Source organism: Chinchilla lanigera, unplaced genomic scaffold (genome assembly GCF_000276665.1).
Source record: "Chinchilla lanigera isolate Chin_1 unplaced genomic scaffold, ChiLan1.0 scaffold00052, whole genome shotgun sequence".
Lineage (NCBI taxonomy): Eukaryota > Metazoa > Chordata > Mammalia > Rodentia > Chinchillidae > Chinchilla > Chinchilla lanigera.
In genome coordinates, this window is record NW_004955453.1 from 4,847,193 (window position 1) to 4,866,338 (window position 19,146).

General features: G+C 47.0%; 3 protein-coding genes across 11 annotated transcripts in view; 1 reads left to right on the forward strand and 2 right to left on the reverse strand.

The window, feature by feature from the left end:
- The window catches only part of Sp100 (SP100 nuclear antigen), an 81,500-nt gene extending 72,454 nt beyond the window's left edge, over positions 1 to 9,046 (reverse strand). For 3 of the 8 annotated variants that reach the window (XM_013519807.1, XM_013519804.1, XM_013519806.1), the window contains exon 1: positions 6,591 to 9,044. In XM_013519807.1, the coding sequence (XP_013375261.1) occupies positions 6,591 to 6,622 (32 nt within the window). In that variant the 5' untranslated portion in view covers positions 6,623 to 9,044. Of the gene's footprint in view, positions 1 to 6,590 lie in introns of all 8 variants that reach the window. The other 5 variants (XM_013519803.1, XM_013519805.1, XM_013519809.1 and 2 more) reach the window with 3 other exon arrangements.
- Positions 1 to 19,146, forward strand: part of LOC102027482 (nuclear body protein SP140-like protein) — a 143,168-nt gene that overhangs the window by 111,859 nt on the left and 12,163 nt on the right. The gene's annotated exons all lie outside the window — the stretch shown is intronic.
- The window catches only part of Sp140 (SP140 nuclear body protein), a 46,888-nt gene continuing 45,361 nt past the window's right edge, over positions 17,620 to 19,146 (reverse strand). For both annotated transcript variants that reach the window (XM_013519811.1, XM_013519810.1), the window contains one exon: positions 17,620 to 18,260. In XM_013519811.1, coding sequence (XP_013375265.1) covers positions 18,162 to 18,260 — 99 coding nt within the window. In that variant the 3' untranslated portion in view covers positions 17,620 to 18,161. The remainder of the gene's footprint in view (positions 18,261 to 19,146) is intronic.

Consider the following 19,146-nt stretch of genomic DNA (forward strand, 5'->3'; position numbering starts at 1 on the left):
GCTTTTTTGTCTAGGCAATTTATATTATGTGCTGTGTTCCTCAAGTCTTATATTATGTTTACACATTTAGATAACTCCTATAAGGTGGCAACTGTATTCTTAAATTTTAGATACAATTGTAATTGAAAAATATCACATCCTTCATGTAAACAAATATGCACAGTTTTATGTGCTGTTTTTTAAAAAGCTTGTCAAGTTCAGAAAGTGAATAAATAAACCCCATACTTAGTTATGTTATAGTGAAAGTCTAGAACATCAAGGACAAAAAGCAAGTTATAAAAGGTCCAGAAAGTAAAAACCACTTTCCTACGTAGGAATGAACATCTGATTGAAGTTGTAATTTTCATAGGGAACATTGAATAGAGAAAAATTTAGAACTCCAAATGTTTAAGTGAAGAATAATTTTGAACTAATAAGATACTTTCAGTAATCATTTGGGGGGTTGGAAGGCAAAATGAGAGATTTTAAGGAAGTAAAAGCCTTGTTTGGTCTTCTTGTCAGGAAATTTTCTCAGTTCTAAAGCTGCATGAAGCATTAAGACTAAGCCTCTAATGAGCAGAAAAGACTTGACTGTAAAGTAACCTCTCTACTGAATCCCCAAATGTCCTCACCTAGAGTCAGAGCAAACCAAAAACAGTGTTAAACCTTATTTGAAAATGTAAGCTAACCTTACTTATTTCATGCACTGATTTGCTTAAGGTAATCAATAACATTATGTTACTGGCCTAGAAGTGGAAAGGGGGAGTCACTCTCCTGTGGAGGATAACATCTGGAGGCTCTGTGTCTTTTACACACAATGTCTGGCATCCAAACCAAAATTAGTAGACATGTCAAAGTACAGGACTATATGACCAAAGATAATACAATCGTGTACATGGATGATCCAGAGGTTGTAGTTAGCACACAAAAACAATGACTAAAATGCTCAAGTAAATGGATGAAAATGTGGAGAAACTATAGGTAGAAAATTCCAACAGAGAATTGGACTCTACAACATGTAATCAAATGGACTGCAGACCAAAAATAAAATGCAGTTTCTTAAATGTAATAGAAGTATTTAACAGAAGAGTGAATACAGAAAAAGACATTAGTGAAGTAGCAAGCGAGGACAAATCAATAGAAAATATCCACCTGCTGCATAGAAATTTTAAAAATGATAAAATCCAGATAAGAGTGTAAGAGATAAGTGAGACACTGGCTGCATGTCTAATATAATTTACACTTGGAGTGTGAGAAAAGGAGAGAAGGAAATAGAGGAGAAGGAAGAAGTAACATTTGAAGAAATAATGACAGGATTTTCCAAAATGGATAAAAGATATCAACTTCCAAACTCCCAAACTCCCCAAAATTCCAATGGGATAAGTAAAACAATGACAACAACAAAATCTAGACACATCACAGTGAAACTCTGAGACGAAAACCTTAGAAGCAGTCTGAGAAATAGCTCATAAATTGCTACCAAATTTCAACCCATAAACTGCGAGAAATGATAATCCACCAATCAATCAATCTGACCATAAAATTCTGTTGAGAGGCAGGATTCAGGCGGCTTTGATCTCATCCTACATTTGAAAATGAACTTAAGTAGCTAGAAAAACATTTTAAAATGTCATTAAGCTGTTGAGGCAATGAAAGCATGGTAAGGATTTACCAGGCAAAGGTAAAGGGAGAGGAGACCCCGGGAGGTGCGCAAGCACACAAGCCACTTTTGACTTGAGGGCATTTGCTAGTTCCAGAGATTCTGATTCTTAAGTCTGATAGCCTTAGGGTGAAAGAGATGCAAACGGAACCCAGAGGCCACATAGGGTGGAGGGTCTATGGGAATGTAGCCCCAGCATAATCAGGGAAAACGCACATCACATCTTCACAGTGAGAATAAAGCGAAAGGGACAGGCCTGGACTGGAACTGATTCCCAGTACATTGCTTGACTTCCTTGAACTTATTTAAAAGAGTTCTGCGCAGTTGTGCTGAGGCATTTAACGTAGCAAATGCAAATCCTCCCCCAAAAGTAAAACTTCACTGTGTACCTAAACGTAATGTTTAAGTAACATTTCATATAATGCTAGAACTCAGTCAGATAACCAGCAACAAAAGCAAAATAATCTTTGTAGATAGAAGATGGAAAGGGGAAGAGAGCAGCTGTATAGTAGAGAAGACCAGAAACATCACTTAAACCAAGGGGTCAAGGTCAACAGTGCTAGTGAAGACCCCCCTCCCTCGGTCCTCCACTTTCTGTCCTTGTCCTGAGCATCACAAGACTCGTCCGTCACCAGGCCCGCCGCAAGGACTGATGTTCTCCTATAGGACTGAACCCAAGCCAGGGCACTGAACATTTCTAGGCACTGATAAACTTCCTTAGCTTGTTTCCAGAGATACTGAATTAACCCCAACCCTAAGCCCCCTCTATGAGCCCTCATTTAAACTCTGTAACCTGGGCCCTCATTGTGGACATACATACACAGGTAGAACACTTCCCCGTCCTTCACAAGCACCATATCGCCAGTTCACCTAGGGAGTGCACCGGCCCCATCTCTGTGGTGCTTAGTGATGCTTTCTTTGGAATTCCATCTGGCCCCCACCTCAAGACAAGTTGGGGCAATCATTTGTGGAAATTTCCTTGCTACTCTTTTGGAGGCAACTCCAGCCAGGAGGGCAGCTGGACAGAACAACCAGCGATAAGTCAAGCCGATGTCATGCCTCCCCCCGATAGGGTGTAATGAGAAAGGCACATCACCTTTAGGGTTTTCTTTCCTAAAACCTGCAACTCCGCTGGAACCATGAGAAAAGCATAAAGGCAAACCCCAAGCAGAAGACAAAAGCCTGGCCAGCATTCTTCAAATGGTCAAGGTCATGAAAAACAAGGAAAGACAGAGAAACACACAAACTGGAAGACAGTAAGGCCGCAGAAACACAAGGAGCTGTCCTGGGATGAATCTTGCAAGAGGACAACGTTCATGGAAAAACCTGTGAGGCTGAGAGGTCTGGAGCTACCTATAGCCATACCGGTCTGAACGCAGCCGATCTCATCTGAAAAGTCTGGAGTTTGGTTAACAGCGATGTATCAGTATTGTTTTTTTTTTCATTTTGACAAAAGCATCAGAGTAATGCAAGAAGATAAAATCAGAGGGAAATATAACTGGGTGCAGAGCAGACAGCAGCACTCATATTATCTTGGGAACTTTTCTGTAACTATCTAGATATTCCAAAATAAAAAGTTTATTTTAAAAAAATCCTTGCAAGAACCAGAAGAAACAACACAAACCAGGGCCACCAACATTCTACACTGAAAATATGAGATGCTAACTGTAAAATTTGTTTTGTTTGCGTGGGACTTTTTATTTAAGAAGGAAGGCATCACCTATAACAATGCAATGACAAACACTTGCTCTGGGGCACGGGGATCAATGCAGGCAATTGCTATCACAACTTCTATTTAATATAATACCTGAAGTCTTGGCCAATGCAATAGGCAATAAAAGGAAATAATAAATATAAGGATCTGATAGGGTTAATAATACTCATCATTTACAGACAATATAAATTCATAAATATATATTCTATAAATTTGTATTTAATTCATTCAAACTAAAAAGAGTATAGCATAGTTCAAGGTATTTTTAAATCTTAGTGACAAATAGCTAGAAAATTGATTTAAAATACATAGTTTATAATAGCATAAATATACCAAGTAATTATGAAAAAAATCTAGCAGAGGTACACAACCTGCAAAGAGGAAAGTACACATTTTATTAAAAAATATTTTGAGAAGCTAAGGGTATAGCTCAGTGATAGAGCAAGTGCCTAGTATGCCCAGGGCCTGGGGTTTAACCCCCAGCACTGCAAAAAAGAAAAAAAAAATTTTATTGTATTATGTATGTATGTATTTATTTTATTTTATTTTTTCCAGTATGGGGAATCGAACTCACAACCTTGCACTTGCCAGGCAGATGCTGTGCTGCTGAGCTAAATCCCCAGCCCCGAAAAAAAATATTTTAAATAAATAACATACATATATCAATATTGACAAAATGCCAATTCTCTTCAAATTACCCTGTAGATTCGATGTAATCCCAACAAGGTTTTGATGAGCTGATTTGGAAATGCAAGGATCTGAGACACTTTGAAGGAAGAGGACAAGGTGTGCTCTGCCGGACGTCAGCAGTCAGCAGGACGCGCCCATCACTATGCTAGTGTGGTGGTGACATAGAAGCAGTTATCCCAGGCCCATGGCAAAGCAGAAAGAACAGAGATGCACACCCAGCTTGAAGGCCAAGGGTGATCAAACAGTGGTGTCCTCAGAAAAACGGTAAGAATCAAAGTAGAGTCTTGAAACTGTCACTCAGACGGGAAACAATTTAGTCTCAGATAAGACAGGAAATGTGGGAAAAAATGCTCAGGTCATATGTGAAGAAGTGGAAAATTTGGGGTTCACCACTCGGGCCAGGCCTAAGAGAGGTGGTCTGTGATGCCACCGCAAGCACGTGAAAAAATAAAGGAACACAGAATGCAAAATGCAGGCAGAGTGAATGTATAAGAACAGCTCAGAAAAGACCAGGAGAATGTCCCTGAAGGGTGTCACACCGTACAAGAGCTAAGTGCAACAAATGTGTGAAAATGAGACGCAGCCTCAAGTGGAGCATGCAGGGCTGGGAAACAAGGTTAGATCCCCTCTTGGAAAGAAACTCCGTCAGTTTTTTTTAAATTAGAAATTATAAGAAACACACTTATTAAACACTAAATAATTGTCATGGGGGGAAAGTTAGAGGCAATCATTATGAATGCAAAGTAAAAACTCAAATGAAAGAGGGCGGATCAAAGCTGTGGATGCTGAAGCTGGTCCAGTGTAAGAACCATTTTACCTCAAAATGGAAAAAGGAAAAGTTGTCAGACAGGTGAGAAAAGAATAACACAGGCAGAACTTGGGAAATACGGTTGAAACTGCCGGGGTGCGTGGAATTCGTCAGTAACTTGGTGCATCACTTTATTTAAAAACGAGAATACCACTTAAATCAGTAACACAATAGATCTATACTTTAAATTTCAATAAGGCATAAGTCACCATACTCCAAGTTAGAAGACAAGGAGAAGATAGTTTCCCAGGATGTTCAGCAAAATCTATAGTATCAGGAAAGTAAGGATAAACACCTGAATTACACCGGCAAAAAATAATCAGTAGTGCAACAGGGAGCTTAAATAAAAATAAACAACAAAACACACTATCAGCTGCCCACTTAATCTGGAAAGTACAAAATTAACACAAGGCACACCTCTTTTTTTTTTTTTTTTTTCCTCCAGTACCGGGAATCGAACTCACGACCTTGCGCTTGCCAGGCAGGTGCTGTGCCTCTGAGCTAAATCCCCAGCCCCAAGGTGCACCTCTCTACCCATCACCTTTACAAAGATCGGGTGAGTATACTCTCATTCGCTGTTGGTAGGAAAACACATTGATTCAGTTCCTTACAAAGGAATCTGGCAGAGATTAATGCCTTCTACCTCAGTGATTCCACTTTTTTGGTTTTCGACATAAGACAAATACTTGTGCACATACAATGTACCAAAAAGAAGTATTGTTATTACAGCTTGTTGATAAAAGCTAATGAAGGATATAATCTACGTGTCCAGCAAAGGGGGAGTGGCTTAAAAATTGTGGCACACATACCAACCCTACGTACTAGTACAAAGTGGTTAAAAAGAATGAGGGAGATGTACAGGTATTAAAGTGAAAATGCAAAATGCAGACCACCATGTACAATATCCTCCCTTGAAAACAAGATATTTATCTCTTTCTCTCTCTATCTCTCTCTATAAATATTTATATATCTCTCTAACCTATCTCTAGCCCTATCCCTATCTCTATACCTATGTTTAGATCTAAATCTATAAGATACAATTTCTGTTATATCCCACCATATTGTTTGAAATTTTATGAATAAGACTGTGTTGTGTATTTAGCTTGTACTTAAAAATAAAAAATATTAAGTAGTGTTACTTCTGATTTCACTACAGGTGAAAAGATAGAATTTCTGAGGTATTCCCCCTGGAACGGAAAATTAAAGTAAAAATCTAAATGTTCAGCCTGTATCCGTCATTTGCCCCTGTGGGCCTTTCTCTTTCTTTTTCTCTGTTTGATTAAGCTGAGGGGAGGGAGAGTCAGGCCCTGGGCAGCCCCCGAGCTGACCATGCTGGTCTTGGAAGTAGCAGATCAGAGGGGCTTGGAAAGAGGTAGAAAGTTTGCCCTGAAGCTCTACTATCCGAAGGGCCCTCTCGACCCTGGGGAAAGGGCTGCGAACAGTGAGACATCAAGTGGAAGTAGCATTTCCCTGCCTCGCCTGGGAGGACTCTGCCCATCCAGAGTCCCTGGCAGCTAAACAGCGACAAAGCAAGAAAGTCACGCCTGCTCCGCGGCAACTTGAACTCCCACCAACAGCCGCACTGCTTGGGCTCAAAAGACCCGCTTCTTGCTTGCACACTGACTGCATGATGCCCTGGCTTGCTCTCACGAAGCGGGGCAGCTGTGTGCAGGAGCTGAGCTCTAGACTCCAAAGCAGCAACACTGCCTAAGGCGGGGGATGGAAGAGGGGGGACTCACCTGGTGCTCAGGTCCTGGGCCCCGGCTGCCATCTTCCCGCCCAGCCCTGCCTGGGCCTGGGACTGTGGACTCTGATCTCTCGGTGTCGCTGTCTAAGTCCACAGTGGTTGCCAGGCCCGAGCAGGAAGTCTGCTGGCCAGTGAGGATTTGTGAGACGACGCTCCGCCCCAGTGGGGAAAACAGAAGTGAAAGTATTTATTCAGCTTCCTCCTTGCTGCCCCAAAGAGATCTCTCCCTCCTGCCTCAGCCGGAGGAACTGTCACCGTTCCTGAAACGTGGGAAGGAGGAGGCTGACGGTTTGGGCCTGGAGGACAGGGAAGTGCTCGCTAGGGACAAGCAGCGCCAGGTCAGAAAAAAAAATCCACACAAACCAGAGCGTTCCCGCACTGCTGCCTGCCAAGAGGGGGCCTTGGCTGGGGATGCCCTCGTGTTCTCAGGCCCCTGGCTGAGATGGCTGAAAGTGGGGAGAGGGAGGTGAGTGGGAGCCAGAAACTTGCAGTCTTCTATCAGGCCTGGGGCAAAGCGTGTTCTACACACAGTTAGATCCTCACGTTCGGACACAGAGCTGCAGAATGCAGAAATGCTCAGAGTTATGAAATGGGGTGGGTGGGGCGGTTCTTAGTGCTCCTGGAAATCAGCGAGAGGTAAGAGGCGGCATTCCAAGTCTCTGGAGCCAGAGCGGAGCCACCTGATGACAAGAGCAATCCAGGCGCGTGAGTTTCGGTGCCTTGGCTGTGGGCTGCTTCCCGTAGCCAGGGGTGACGAGGAGAACATCCAAGGTGCCCTCCAGAATCCTGAGAGGGCAGGTGCTTCTCACCGGGGCAGATGGAGGTGTGAACCTGGGTGACCTAGGATTGAAAGCGCAGGGTGACGCAGGCGGGGAGACCTCCATCTCCATCTCAGGGTGACGCCTGGGTGCTCCAGTTGGCTTCTCGGTCACTGCTCCATCAAGAATGAGGAGCGACCCAGAGGACTCACCCCGTACTGGTACCGAGTCAAATAGGAGCAAAAAACAAAGGAAAATAGAGCCCTAATATACAGCCGGACCCCAGACTTCCGGGCAGAACCCCTGGACACAGCCAGGAAGGCGGCAGAAGCCCAGGTTTGTGACTCCGGGGCCCCAGATGACAGGTGCAGAGGCCGAAGCAGGAAGGGACTGGGCCTGGCAGTGGCAGAACCCTCAAATGATGGATTCGAAATCTTGTTCCTCGGGATCTGACTTCTTCCTGCTGTCAGTAAGGGTGCAGCCCAGTGACGCTGGAAAACATGGGGAAAGGGGTTTCTATTGTCACTCTACTTGGGCTCCTTCCCTACAGAAGTGAACACTGGGACAGACGCCAGGACGCTGAGGAGGGCATCTTTTCCAGTGGGCAGGGCAGGGTCACTGTGCCTACAGGTACTGTCTCTGTCTGTCTCTCTCTGACTTTGACGGGCAGAGGGGGAGTAAGCTAAGCCTGTCTTTGGCACAGCTGCCCTCTGCTCTTGTTCTCCTTGGGGCATAGTGACTCCGGCAAGGCCTGGCCCCCCTACACCAGCCCATCCTCATGTCCCCTCTGCCCCAGGACCACGGCTCACCTGGCACCACAGAATGAACCAGCCTTCGCCTGGGTCTGCTAAGATCACAGCTGGAATTAGAGGCCAGTGAGCTGCAGGCTGGGCAGGGAGATCTACTGTGACCGGCCTTCATGGTGGGCACTGCCACACTTGGGCTGCTCCTGCTAGTGCGGACAAAGGCATTTATGTCGGGGGGTGGGGGGTGGTGGAGACAGCTGGGCACACAGGACACTGCAAGAGCGATGGCAGTGTTAAGCGTCTGTGGGTCTCTGCAGAGAAAGCGGTTTCTCTGATCCACAAAATGTCACACACCCCAACCTCGGCGTAAGAGGCAGGGTGAACTTCTAAAACTCCTGCTGGACTAATCAGAGGGAAGTAGCCGAACCTCGGGTGCTTCCATGTGCAAGGAGCACCCGCAGCAAGAAGCAATCTGCTACTATGGAAGCAGCTCAGGCCCCTGGAGCCTGAAAAGCTCAAGAGCAAGAGAGACTGTGATGAGGAAGGACCCCAGGGCGACGGGTTCGTGAGCTTCACAAGAGCGGCAGCGGTTCCCAGCTCAGTAGCAGGGATACTGACAGAGGCGGGCAGCTCCAGTGTCTCCTAGGAAGGGACTCACTGATCTGCAGGACACACCTGGTCCCTGGCTGCCCTCTCCCCTCTTCAGCGGGAGACTTCTCTGACCGGAGGCTTAGTGGACGGGGTGAGCCTGCTGCGTGCAGGGTCTCCCTGCAGACATCCCACCTGCAGAAACCGGGAGTCTGCGCACTCCACGCTCACCGGCAGAGGCGCAGGGCTGGCATGGGCGGGGCCGGCGCGGTTGACTGCAGCAGCTTGGAGAAGCCCAATTCTGAGATCTGGTTTTAGGGAACCCTGAACTGTGGCAGTCTAAGGCAGGACCCCCCCCCCCCGCCCTCTCTTATCAGGAATAAAGCAGGTACCTGGACCCCCTCCCCACCTCTCCTCTGTTTTTTGTTTTTGCTTCTCAGTTGGTTTAGAACCCAGGTAGGGAAAAGGATGAAAGTGGCAAAGATGTTTAAGTGCACAGGATTGCTGCAGGCGGAAATGTGACTACTCAGGGGCTGGGTGTTGCATTTGTGGGTGGATAGGAAGGGATCCCGTGTGAGAATAGGAAGAAGCTCAGGAGCGAGGGGATCTGAGCAGAGAGGGAGGGAAAGGGAGCCCTGGGGACCCCGGTGGACCATCCCCGAGAAGCACCCCCAGGACGCCCACAGTGCCGTGCTGCAGGAGGAGGGAGGGGGCAGCCCAGGGCCACATCCGGGGTCCCTGCCCGCAGGCACAATCATCGTGGCCCCCGCGCTCAGGTTTAGCCTCTGCTGTGCCCGCAGGTGCACTGGCAGGTCCTCCCGGTCCCCTGCCTACTGATGGGCAGCACCAGAGTCTTTGCAGCCGACTGATACCGCTCATGCGGTGCCCACAGCCACAGGGCACAAGCGAGGAAGGAGCGCTTGACTTCGCGCTCTCATGTCAGCGCCTGCGCTGCAGGCTGAGCGCAGGCCCCGTACCGCGTTTCCTCCCGAACGTGGCTCCAGTCCGTCTGCACTCCCCTCTACTGGCCGATCGCGGTATTGCAGACTGCCTGGGTTGCGGCGTCGGTGGGAGACAACGGAAACCGAAAATCCTCTTCTGGCTCTGAAATTGCCTAAATACCTTTGCACTGACCGTAGAAGCTACGCTATTTCCTTCTAATAAAGGCGAACCGATTTAAAGCGTGGGTTCTGGGTTTTAATATTAGATAGTCCGTGAGGATAAAGAGGCGTGACCGACACTGACTGGCCTGTTAGTCCCTTCTGCCCGGAGCCCCGAGAGGGAGCACCTGGGAGGGAGCCCCGTCCTTCAGCTCCCAGCGGGCTGCAGCCTCAAACCTGCCCGCCGTCCCGTCCCCACCCCCGGCCCTGTAGGGTGACCCTGAGAACCTGGGGTTTGATCACTGGAAAGAACTCAGAGTTAATCTAAAGCGTGTGCACACATCAAACACAGCACAAAAATAGATGGCACAGAACGAAGTTTTAAGAGAAGACGCCGGATGTGCTTCGCGCCGGGATGGTGCGGAAATGCCCCCCCCTACCCACCCTTCACACCTCTCCTCCCTTGGGCGGCCTTCACGCCCGCCAGCGTTCAGGGTCCTGGGCCTCCAGAAGGTCTTGGAACCCAACCTTCTCAGCTTCAGCCAGCTGTACTGACTGGGAGCCCGACCTCCTTGACTGAAGACGCGCCCTCCACAGGGTTCATCACTGTGCTACTCTGGGGACTCCTGGCGGGCCCCTCCCCTGGGCCCTTTTAAGCCTGCCTGGCTCCCAGCGAAGGATCAGGCAGCTCCTCTCTAAGGGTGGAGCTAAGACTGCAGGTGTCAGACCCTGGGCGGAAAGGGTTTTTTTTTTTTTTTTTTTCCTGTTTGTGGTCCACTGGGGTCCCATGGGGCATCTGGGCATCGTAGTAGTGGAGGAAATGGTAATGGTGTAGCTGGGGACAGACTAGAGAAGGGTGCACCGGGAGCCCACGATGACCTGAATGAATAAGAAAGCCTTTTACAGCACGAGCACTCCCAATGGGTCTGCAAAACCCTCCATGTTTGTTACTAAGCGTGGTTAACTGGAATGTCCCCTGAACTGTCCTGGATCTTAGGACTCCCAGGTTGAGCACGTGTGGTGAGAGAAGGTGAGGACCCAGTGACGGTCTCAGTAGCCTCCACCCAGCACATAGGAGCCCAGGAGCCTGTAAGTGGACGGTTCGGTGAAGCTGAAGGCCCATAGCAGGGACCTCAGTGCTGCAGAATAAACAAATGGTGGAGGAGAGGGTATCTTCATAGTGTTGGTGGTTATGAGACAGGAAACGGGTTGTCCAACCTTGGGAAGAGGCTTAGTCCAATGTCCCTGCACAGAAGCAAGGGCTGAAGCACACCTGCTGGCCACTGACTAGAGGAGCCGTGTGGAAGAGGTGGAGTCCGCCTTATTCTGCACGTTCTGGAAATGTGGTAGGTAGGAAATGGCTGAGGCTGAACACCTTGGGCTCTCCAAGGAGACCTGTGCCCAGGCAGGGAGGGGCTTGTGCCTTCTTAGACCATCACCAGTATCAGTTCTGGTTTAGGGGAACTTGAAAATGAAGCCTGCTGAATTCTCCCCCACCCCAGGGCCAGGTAGGTCTCTGACACTGGTGTGGCAGCCCCGTGCAGCTCCTTTGCCTGGTGCATGTGTTTCTTCTGGATGCAGATGCTATGCTCATGGAGCAAGTGGGCAGCACAGTAGCTCTAGGGATCACCTGGGTCTGGCCGGGTCACTAAGGGGCCCTGGGTGGCCTCTTATGAGTGGCTCCTGGGCTCCACCAAGGCATCCCGGTGCCCTGCTTTGCTGAGCATCCCCTGTCTCAACTTGTAATGGGGTTTGCCAGGTGCAGGAGGGCTTTAAGTTGCCTGTGGAGCATTTTTCAGGAGCAGGTGGCTGCCAGGGTCTCCAGGTCCAATGGCTTTGTGGATAAGATGCTGGGCACGGTGATGCAGGTTCTCAAAACAATGACACTGAAGTTGAAAACTTGCCCGTCTCACTTGATACTGATCTGTTTTATTGGGGCATGACAGGAATGCAGGGTGAGTTCTCCGAGATCAGATGCCATTTCTGCAGCCACTCACCAGCTGAGAATGGCTTGTGGTCTCAGTCTACTACACGATAGCTTCTCCAGAGAAAGGGGAGACCGCGAGCACTCCTCACGTACACCGTCTGTGGTCTATAACTCGCTCCCCGCCCCCCCCCAATACCTCCAGGGCAGAGCCATGGTGAACAAAGAGCCTGGGTGTGTCCAAGGCTTGGGTTCCGGGTTGAGTCATAAGGGTGATAATGGTAACCTTGAACTTTGCTTAAAAGAACCGAGTACTGAAGTTGGGCCCTTACCAGGTGGGTCTTGGGTTTACCATTTGTCAACCAGACAATGACTGATGCAGAAATCCAGAGACTGCTTCTTGTATTTGTTGAATAAAGATGAAGCCAAAATAACCAGCCAGATCCTGTACAGAACTCCAGGGCACACAAGACTTTGCCAAACCTAAGAGCAGACATGTCCGGGGCATGTAAGGCAGGCATGCCACAGGCTCGGTCCTCTTCTCAGAGACACCTAGGAGTGGTCACAGACCCAAGGAGAGCCAGAAACTGGGCCCACAGCGTATCTTTCCAGTGCCTCACAGGGCGAGGTGGTCTCGTGTTAATGAAATGTTACAGACCAGAGAATCTGACTGGAAGTGTTCTGGGTAGGTCTAGAGGTACCTGACTGATGAACTGTTCATCAGTACCCTGTGTCTGTATGTGTCTAAACTGACTGGCCTGGCAGCTAGTTACCAACTCCCCATGGAGTCAGAACACAAAGGATCTATTTTAACAAATGATTCATGTGCTTAGGCTCAGACTGCATAGTGTGTCTCATGTACAGTGAGCAGAGCTCGGGACTGGGTTGGATGCATTTCACGCTGCTGGGTGTCATCAGAGGTGTAGGAAGGGTTTCCATATAGAATTCAGATTCCTTTCTGTTGCTTTTCCTTTTCTGTTATCTCTTGCCCTACCTCCCAAGAAGCCTGGCTGCTGGGGGCTTTTCCCCTGGCTCTCCCTAGCAGGAAGCAATGTTTCCATCTACATTTTTGCCTGCCAAAGCAAGACTGGCTGCTCACAGGGGCAGGCAATACGAAACAGGAAGCTGCTTCTTCAGTGGCTGCTTCCTGAGTTTTTCGGTTTCTCCCCAAAGTCTGCCTCTGTTGTTCTCTTTGCACACACCTCAGGCAGTTGATTTTCTGAATAGCACCCAGAGTTTCTAGCCGTTGTGGTGGTTAGGAGCAGAGCTCCCTGTCTCACTCCTCAGCAGACTAGCCCTGACCCCTTCGACACCCAGCCCAGGTCCTGGGTGCCACTGGTGTCTCCCAATGGAGACCCCTCCCAATCAAGGAGCAGAAATGCCTATGCCCAAGAGCATCAGACCTTTGCTAGGAGACGCACAGAACTATATGTCTGTCTACTTTTGTGTTCACGAGAGTGGACCTGTTTCAGTAAAGCAAATAACAGAGTAAATAATATGCTTGGGGAGAAGGCCTGGACTATGCTAGAACATCAGTTGAGACAACACAAACCTTCTAGACATATGAGACACTCAAGACGCTGCTGAGAAGCCTAAGAATTTTTCTTCTTTGCTAAAGGAGGAGATTGGGTGGGAGGATCTGATGGCATCTTTCTTGCCAAGGCTTTTGAACCACAGCCTTCTCTCTGCCTCCTTCCTGCTCTGACTTTCCTCAGCATCTAAGAAAGAAATGCCACGGCTCCCCAAAAGTAAGACCTGGTAGGAAAATGATCAGCCTTGTAACTAGAGATCAAAGATGCCAGCCCTGACTCTCGGACCTTGTACAGCCTCCCTGCTGGGTTACACAGGACCACGGGAAGCCCCATCTCCCCTTCTTCTGAAAGAATTGTGCATGTCCACGGTTCAGCAGCTGTGAGTGTTGGCTCCTGAGCAAGAGCAACGGGAAGTTCAGTGGATGGGTCGTTCCCAAAAGCTCATAACCTTGAAGTTTAGGACAAGAGTGGCGGAAGCTTCTAGGGACACCAGCACACTCCCTCCAAGGATAAGAACCCCGCTGGGTCCCAGGGTGTCATAGCAAAACCCCATATCTCCCTGGGTCTAGGTAAACAGGAATGACAGATGTGGTCTCCTTCCTTGCCCGGGGCTGTCCAGTAGGATAGGGTGGATGCTTTCCTTTCTAGAACAAAGAGTAGCTCAGCCTTTGCCCCACAGCACATGGCTGTGGTGACACAGTCACCCTGTCTAATAGACCCAGAGACCTCTGGCCCCCAGCCCTGTGCCCTGCTGGCTGGGGTGGAGCTGCCCTGTCTCCCCATGGAGCAGGAATCCCCACCCAGAAGCACCCCAGTTGGTTTCTCATTGGGCCGTGTTTTCCTTGGCCCCCCAGCCTCCTCCATCCCCCTTCCCAATAGCACCTAGTTCCTCTGAGTGAATGACCTCTCCGCTTAGGTACAAGAGTAGAGGGACTGTCCATCAATGTGTTTGAGCAACCCGGCCAGCCAGGGAAGTTGGACTCTGGAGTAAACAGTGGTGAAGAATGAAAAGTCAGTAGCTATTCATTAACATCTTAGATGAGAGGGACCAATACTTCCTGACGTCGATTCCTAGAGTTGCTCTGGCTCCTGCCCTGGGTCCTGGCTGTGCGTCAGTTCGGCACTGCTGATCTTGCCCAGGAATTACATCGCTGAGGTCCTTTTTTTCCCTAAGGCAGAGAAACTGGTTTCTCTTGATGGCCAAGAGCCCTGACTGACACAAAATGCCTGTGTTGATTTCCAAGTTTATTGATTACATACTATGCATGTACAGATATTTTCTGTAATAAATGTTAATTCATTAATCCTAACAATAATCTAGTGAGCTGGTGCTACTGCTAGGATCTCCGTTACAGGGATGAAGCCAGCGCCGGGGAAGGGTAAGTACCTGGCCTCAGGACACACAGCCAGCACGTGCGGAGCCACCCACCTGAGCCACCCTCAGAGTTTGCCCGTGCTGCCTATCAGTGCCATTGGTTACAACACCAAGATTAACTAAAAAAGCCAAATGCAATTGAGGTCTGATGAAAAGTGAAAGCTATTATATGCTCGATGTGTAACAGTGCCCATTGTGTATTACTGGGTGACAAACACTGAACAGTGCATTTTATTAAGATGGTATAGCCACTACCTCCTCCACTGCCCCCCCATCACAAAGCGTAGAATTGTTTCCAACAAATTGCAAACTGTGACTATTCTCTTTTTCTGAGGAAGCCTACCAACCACTGTGATTCTCAGTGGTGAGAAGAACAAGGTCAGTGGTTTGGAACTGTGAAGGGAGAGATCCTAGCATGTGCCAGACTGTTGGATCTCTGAAAGCTTATCTATAATGGCACGTCTCTAAATCTTTGTCAGGTTTATCACTTCCATCGTGGAGTACCTATGACTTAATAAAGCATTCAGAATACTTCATGCTTCTCATTCATCAGATCAAATTACACATTGTCTTCAATATATTGTCTTCAATGTAATGTGCTGCAGTGTTCAGATAGGCTTACTCTGGGGCAAGACCTCTCCTTGCACCATGGCTTTATACCTCGGAGCCATGGACTGAATCTCCTGAAACCATGGACTAAATTGAACCTCTCTTTCTTTAAAGTGTGCATGTCCCAGCAACAGGAAAGGTGACTCATACATGTCTCCAAGTATTAGCATGAACTCAGGCACTATAGTCAACATCTTTGGAAGATCTACAAATTTTTCTTTCACTGGCATGTGGTTATTTGAATAAATGACCATGGATCCTTTTGGGGAAAAACTGAGGGAATTGCTTCTACATGTCCTTGTACTACTAAGGAACCCAGTCCTAGAAAGCATTCTGATGATTCTTCCATCCTACGTAGGACAGCACCATGAGCTTCTCCAGGATGCTGGTATCCTTTCCCTTTGCAGTCTGTTCTGCATCACCTTGCTAGGTTCATATCTCTGAGCACCCCCGCCCCAGGAACGCAGTCACCTCGTGGATGGGTTTGCTAGTTGTGGAAAGTAGAGTCAGCTTTCTTAGGCTTTTGTCCCCAGAGTCGGCCACAGTAGTTTTGGCATCTCTGCTTCTACTTCATTTAATGTGTGAAAGCCTGAAAGAGCCACCCAGGGATATATTAGAATCACTACCGTCAGTTCTTGCCAGGCTGGTTAAACACTGTGGAGCAGAAGAGTACTCCTGTATTAACACTCCTTATTCAGTTATTAACACTGCCCTTATTCAGTTTTATATTTTACCTTCCTCAATTCTGGATCCACCCCAGATCACTACCTCCTGCTGATGCATGGAGGCCAATGCTGCCTCTCACATCTTGCAGCACCACCCAGGACTTGTCCAGTTGAGTCAAGCTGAGAGGCCTCGGCATCATCTGTATTTAAATGAGATGGGGGTTGGGGTGAGGCAGAGGGATTCTTTTGAAAGCCCAGTGGGTTCAGGGGTAGCTGGAATTCAAAGCTGTCATGTGCCTCTACCTCAGTATACAGCCCCATTGGGAGTCTCAGGGCCCTGACTGGCCTAAGAGATCACCTGAGTTTAGAAGTCAGTCTTCTCTGGAGTTCTGCCATTCTTAAAATCAGGACCTATGACAGCCATACCTTGCTGTCTGCCTTCCAGCCACAGACATACAGGTCTCTCTGCTTTAGGCTGGTGATGGATAGATCAGAACTGGCCATTTACTCTTATCAATACATTAGTAGCACTCAGTGATAGTCACCAAAGCACAGTTCTTATATATAGTTACTTTTTCTCTCTTCTTAAATGCAAGCAATTGCACCAGCTACTCTCCCTTTTTGCCTACAGGTGAAAGTTTGGCAACGGTGGTTATAGCATTCCAGGAAAGATCGATATTCCACCTACCATCAGTGGCCCAGCTCCAGAATCACATCCTTAGACTTGGCTTCCTAGGGTCATTATCTTAGTGTGCATTCCTTAGAAGGAGCATCAGAGATTGAATCTCTTAAGCCAGTTATTTATTAGTAGTTCTCTCAGGAGAAGAGGGAAAGGGAAGCCACATAACATGGTAGGAAAAGCTGAGCCACTTGGAGACTAGATTCAGCCTGACTTCATGAAGAACATGTAGTAGTATCTTATCACATCCTTGGTTCCACCTTCAGACAGGGCACTGTCCCCCAGGGCAGGTGGTGGTAACAGCCAGCTGAAGCTTTCACCGGGCTGGGTCTGAGGGTCCCCAAGGCTGAGATAGGGAACCTAGCCCATCCTTTTAGAGTAAGTTTGCAGGTTCACTGATTCCTGTCTCAGAGAAAGAATTTTCAGGATGTATCAGTAAGAGTCACGAGAAAGGTTTATTGGACACAGATTTTAGGATATACCTGGGAGTGGAGTATAAGTGCGCAGAGAAATGAGACTCATTAAGAGTATATTTAAGAAAACAAAAAAACCCAAAATGGTGGGGCTGGGGATTTAGCTCAGCGGCAAAAGCGCCTGCCTGGCAAGCGCAAGTTCGTGAGTTCGGTTCCCGGTACCGGAGAAAAACAAACAAACAAACAAACAAATAAACAAACAAAAAGAGTATATTTAAGGGGATGCCTTTAATATGGATGATCTAATGTGTAATCTAGGATGTGTCTTCAACATAGGTGATCTGGGATGTATGCTCCTACTGTCAGGTTACCCTTCTGATAGGTTATGCCAGAATGCAAGCCATCCACCTGTGTTTGAAGTTGAGATATGCTCCAGACCCCAGATTTATGGGCTTATTGTATCTGTAAGACCTTCAGGAATTTTTAAAAGTAAGTTTACTGGAAGGGAAAAGGCTTGAGTAACTTTTGTCTTTAAGCTGCAGTTCAGTACATTTTAAAATCTCGATTTCCTTCTCTCCTTTGTACTGAAGCAGGAGACTGCGTGGGATCTCAAACAAAGCCTCTCAGACACGGAGCAGGAGAAAGGGTGGTTTTATTGCTGGCATCCCTCTGACTGGAGTCCACCAAAGAGCTGAGGACAAAGCCCTGTTTCCACTTTTATATTGTTTTGTCCTATGGAGCAATTTTTCATTGGAAATCAGCACAAAGCAAAGCTACAGAAGCAAGAGCAATGATTAAAAGGAAATGGAACAGTGATCAAAGAAGCAGGAACTTCAGACAAGCACTTACAAGTCCTCTGTGCTCCACTGACTTTACCTCACAGCTGAACTTGTACGTGGCAGGGATCCAAACCCCCAGTCTCTTCTGAGAGCTCAGCTACATCCACTTCCCAAACCAACTTAGTTTTACAGTTGTCCAGCTTTACCCCAGAAGCTGCTTTCCTCTCTCACTACTCACTTTTTATTTCTTCTGTCCTAGCTCAAACATAACTCCATGTGATTCAGAAAGTCCTCAGGGATGGAGAAATTAGTAGATAACACCCACTGCATTGGAGGTGGGGATATCTGACCAGCAAAAAATTGTGCCAAGACATTAACCACATCTTCTGCACCAGTCAACTGCTCTCATTTGTTTCCTGAATAGCAAAGACTTCCTTGAAGTTCTTCTCAAATTCAGCCTCCAGTGTAAGTCCCATTTGGCCAAACTCAGGGTCCTGGAAATAAAATAATAAAGACAAAATAATGATGTTGCATGTCAGTGTCATCAAATACCTTGTAATTGAGAATGATCATGACTGTCTCTTAGATACTCTAAATTGCACTAACTAGGTTTGTAGTGGTTGATTAACTGTGTCAACTTGAGAAGTTTAGAAACTTAACTAAGTTGGTTCAGCAATTCTATAGCCTAAGGTGTAGAGGACCTGCCCTAATGCAGCTGTCTGCACCCTAGGTTGTACAGGACCCACCCTCTAGATCTGTGAGGTATATCAGTGGTATCTTCATTGGGATTGCATTGTTTCTGTTTAACAATTTTAGTAGTATGGCCATTTTCACAATGTTAGTTTTGCCTATCCATGAGCAAGGAATATCTTTCCATTTTCTGAAATTCTCTTGGATCTCTTTTTTCAGAATGCTATAATTTTCACTGTATAGATCTTTTATTTCTTTTATTAGATTGATTCCTAAGTATTTCAACTTTTTGGATGCTATTGTGAAAGGCAATTTCCCTTATTTCTCTCTCAGTGTGTTTGTTGTTTGTGTGTAGGAATGCTATTGATTTTTGAGTGTTGACTTTGTATCCAGCTATGCTACTGACTTTGTTTATTAATTCTACAAGTCTTTTGATTGAGTTTTTGGGGTCTTCCATGTAGAGTATCATGTCATCCATGAATAATGATAATTTCACTTCTTCCTTTCCTATCCTTATTCCTTTTATTTCTCTCTTTTGTGTAATTTCTCTGGCTAATGTTTCCAGACTGTGTTGAATAGGAGTGGTAACAGTGCACATCCTTGTTTTGTTCCTGATTTTAAAGTGAAAGCTTTCAGTTTTTATCCATTTAGTATGATGTTGGTTATTGGTTTGTCATAGATGACTTTTAC